Source organism: Limulus polyphemus, unplaced genomic scaffold (genome assembly GCF_000517525.1).
Source record: "Limulus polyphemus unplaced genomic scaffold, Limulus_polyphemus-2.1.2 Scaffold8703, whole genome shotgun sequence".
Taxonomy (NCBI): domain Eukaryota; kingdom Metazoa; phylum Arthropoda; class Merostomata; order Xiphosura; family Limulidae; genus Limulus; species Limulus polyphemus.
Genome location: NW_013674313.1, coordinates 10,385 through 12,784, shown reverse-complemented (window position 1 = coordinate 12,784; position 2,400 = coordinate 10,385). Strand labels below are relative to the sequence as shown.

General features: G+C 35.2%; 1 protein-coding gene across 1 annotated transcript in view; it reads right to left on the bottom strand.

Annotated features, from left to right (window-relative positions):
- LOC106475517 (F-actin-methionine sulfoxide oxidase MICAL3-like) overlaps positions 1 to 2,400 on the bottom strand; it is a 14,668-nt gene that overhangs the window by 2,603 nt on the left and 9,665 nt on the right. The window contains exon 6 of the mRNA XM_013936196.2: positions 246 to 994. Coding sequence (XP_013791650.2) covers positions 246 to 994 — 749 coding nt within the window. The remainder of the gene's footprint in view (positions 1 to 245; positions 995 to 2,400) is intronic.

Below are 2,400 nucleotides of genomic sequence, written 5' to 3'. Positions count from 1 at the left end.
TTTTCTTCATTACCCATTCAAGTCGTCTCCAGCCATTATTAGTCTCAAAGTGGGTTCCTCGTCATCGAATTAGTTTTAATTAGTTTAAAATATGTCATCACAAAGACTAAAGAGTGAAATTCTACAACAATCTCATATTAATCATTACAAAATAAATCTTAAATAAAAATTCATTTCAAATTCATAAAAATTTATTCACAAGTTCACAAAACTTAAAAACAACAACATTGAAATAAATAACATACTACAAATTTCCTTCCTCTGAGTAGAGGTTTCTCAACAGTCTTAGTGCTTTCTGCACGAATAGCCTCAAACTTGGCTCTAAGGTTCTTGGTTATGTCGATTTCTGGTAAACCCTCATCATCTGGTACTTTATTCTCTCTTTCAACTTCAACATCCCAGTGTTCAAACTTGGCTTTCAGACTTCTGGCCTGGTCAGCTTTCCATGTCATGTCATCTTCTACTTTGTATGTGCAGCGAATGACATCAGGATCATGCTGTGGCTCTGGTGAGGGTTCGTGTTTTTCTACTATGTGGATGTTTTCTCTTGGAGGAGTGATCTTCTTCAAAGGATTAGGAACACTTTGAACAGGTGATCCAGCACCTTGATTCTCCAGTTGTTTAAATTTGTCCAACATTCGTTTTGCTGTATCTGTTATCATAACTTCTTCTTGGACATCAGAAGCTCGAATTACCTTTGGGTCTCTAGGAACTTCATCATCACCATCATCACACTTTAACTGAGATTTTGATTCCTTGTAGTTTTCAAAATAATTAAACCGTTCCTGAAGTTCAACTGGTACTACATCAGCTTGTTCTTTGATACCTGGCTCACTGCACTTAACTACTTCTCCAGAGGTGGAAGTGGTGCTAGCACCATAAATCAGCTTATGAGAATGCCCATGAGAAGGCCTACCAGGAAGGAGAGAGGTTGTAGTTGTGCCAACAGCATCAAATTGCTTGAAAAGTGTTCGAGCTCCTGCAACACTGTCTCCTGTAATTCAGGTTTATATTAATAAAAAAAAACTGTACATCATATGGAAACATTAAAGAACACATCCATTTACAACAAATTTATAAAAGGTTTTTATGATACTAAGAGTTTCTACAGTACCCAGTGAACTTTTATAATAGCATACCGATCCAAATTAATCTTTTATTTCCTAATCAGTGAGTGGATCCTGTAAATGTATTCAAGAAAATTCAAAGGAACAAGAGTATATGCAAATTTTATCCCCGCTCTGCCTATATACATTCAACTTTTGATAAAAAAGCCACAAAACGTTTAAGTAATTTCTTTTATAATAGACATGAAACAAATGAAGTTGTTGTTGTTAAGCACAAACCTACACAAAGGGCTATCTGTGCTCTGCCCACGCAGGTATGAAACCCAGGTTTCTAGCCATTTTATTCTGCAGACATACCACTGTGCCACTGGGGGGCAACAAATTAAGAGAAGGTAACACTAAATTAGATGTTGCAGTTTTTCATTTAAAATTATATTCAACCTACGATTCTTTCACAAACAAATTTTTCCTTGCTTCTTTTGAGAAGCTGTGAACCAAAGGATGGTTCACTGGGTCCTATTTAGACTAAATAACAAGTCTGCTGAGTAAATAAATAAATAACACTGAGTACATATTATGTACATCAATTACAATCCACGACTTTCACTCTATAGTAAAAGAACGAAGAGTTTTTCATTTGTTTGATGAATATCTAGAAAGACAAGAAAAAAAATTCAGAGTAGTATAATTAAAACTAACAGTTAACAAGTTTTCAGGTTCGTGAACAATACAATACCAAAGATTAAAGCTAACTTTACACATGGTACACAAAGTAACCCATTAAGTTTCTAAAGCTAACTTACACATGGTGCACAATGTAACCCATTGAGTTTCTAAAGCTAACTTACACATGGTGCACAATGTAACCCATTGAGTTTCTAAAGCTAACTTACACATGGTGCACAATGTAACCCATTGAGTTTCTAAAGCTAACTTACACATGGTGCACAATGTAACCCATTGAGTTTCTAAAGCTAACTTACACATGGTGCACAATGTAACCCATTGAGTTTCTAAAGCTAACTTACACATGGTACACAATGTAACCCATTGAGTTTCTAAAGCTAACTTACACATGGTGCACAATGAAACCCATTGAGTTTCTAAAGCAAACTTACACATGGACACAATGTAACCCATTGAGTTTCTAAAGCTAACTTACACATGGTGCACAATGTAACCCATTGAGTTTCTAAAGCTAACTTACACATGGTACACAATGTAACCCATTAAATTTCTAAAGCTAACTTACACATGGTACACAATGTAACCCATTAAGTTTCTAAAGCTAACTTACACATGGTACACAATGTAACCCATTAAGTTTCTAAAG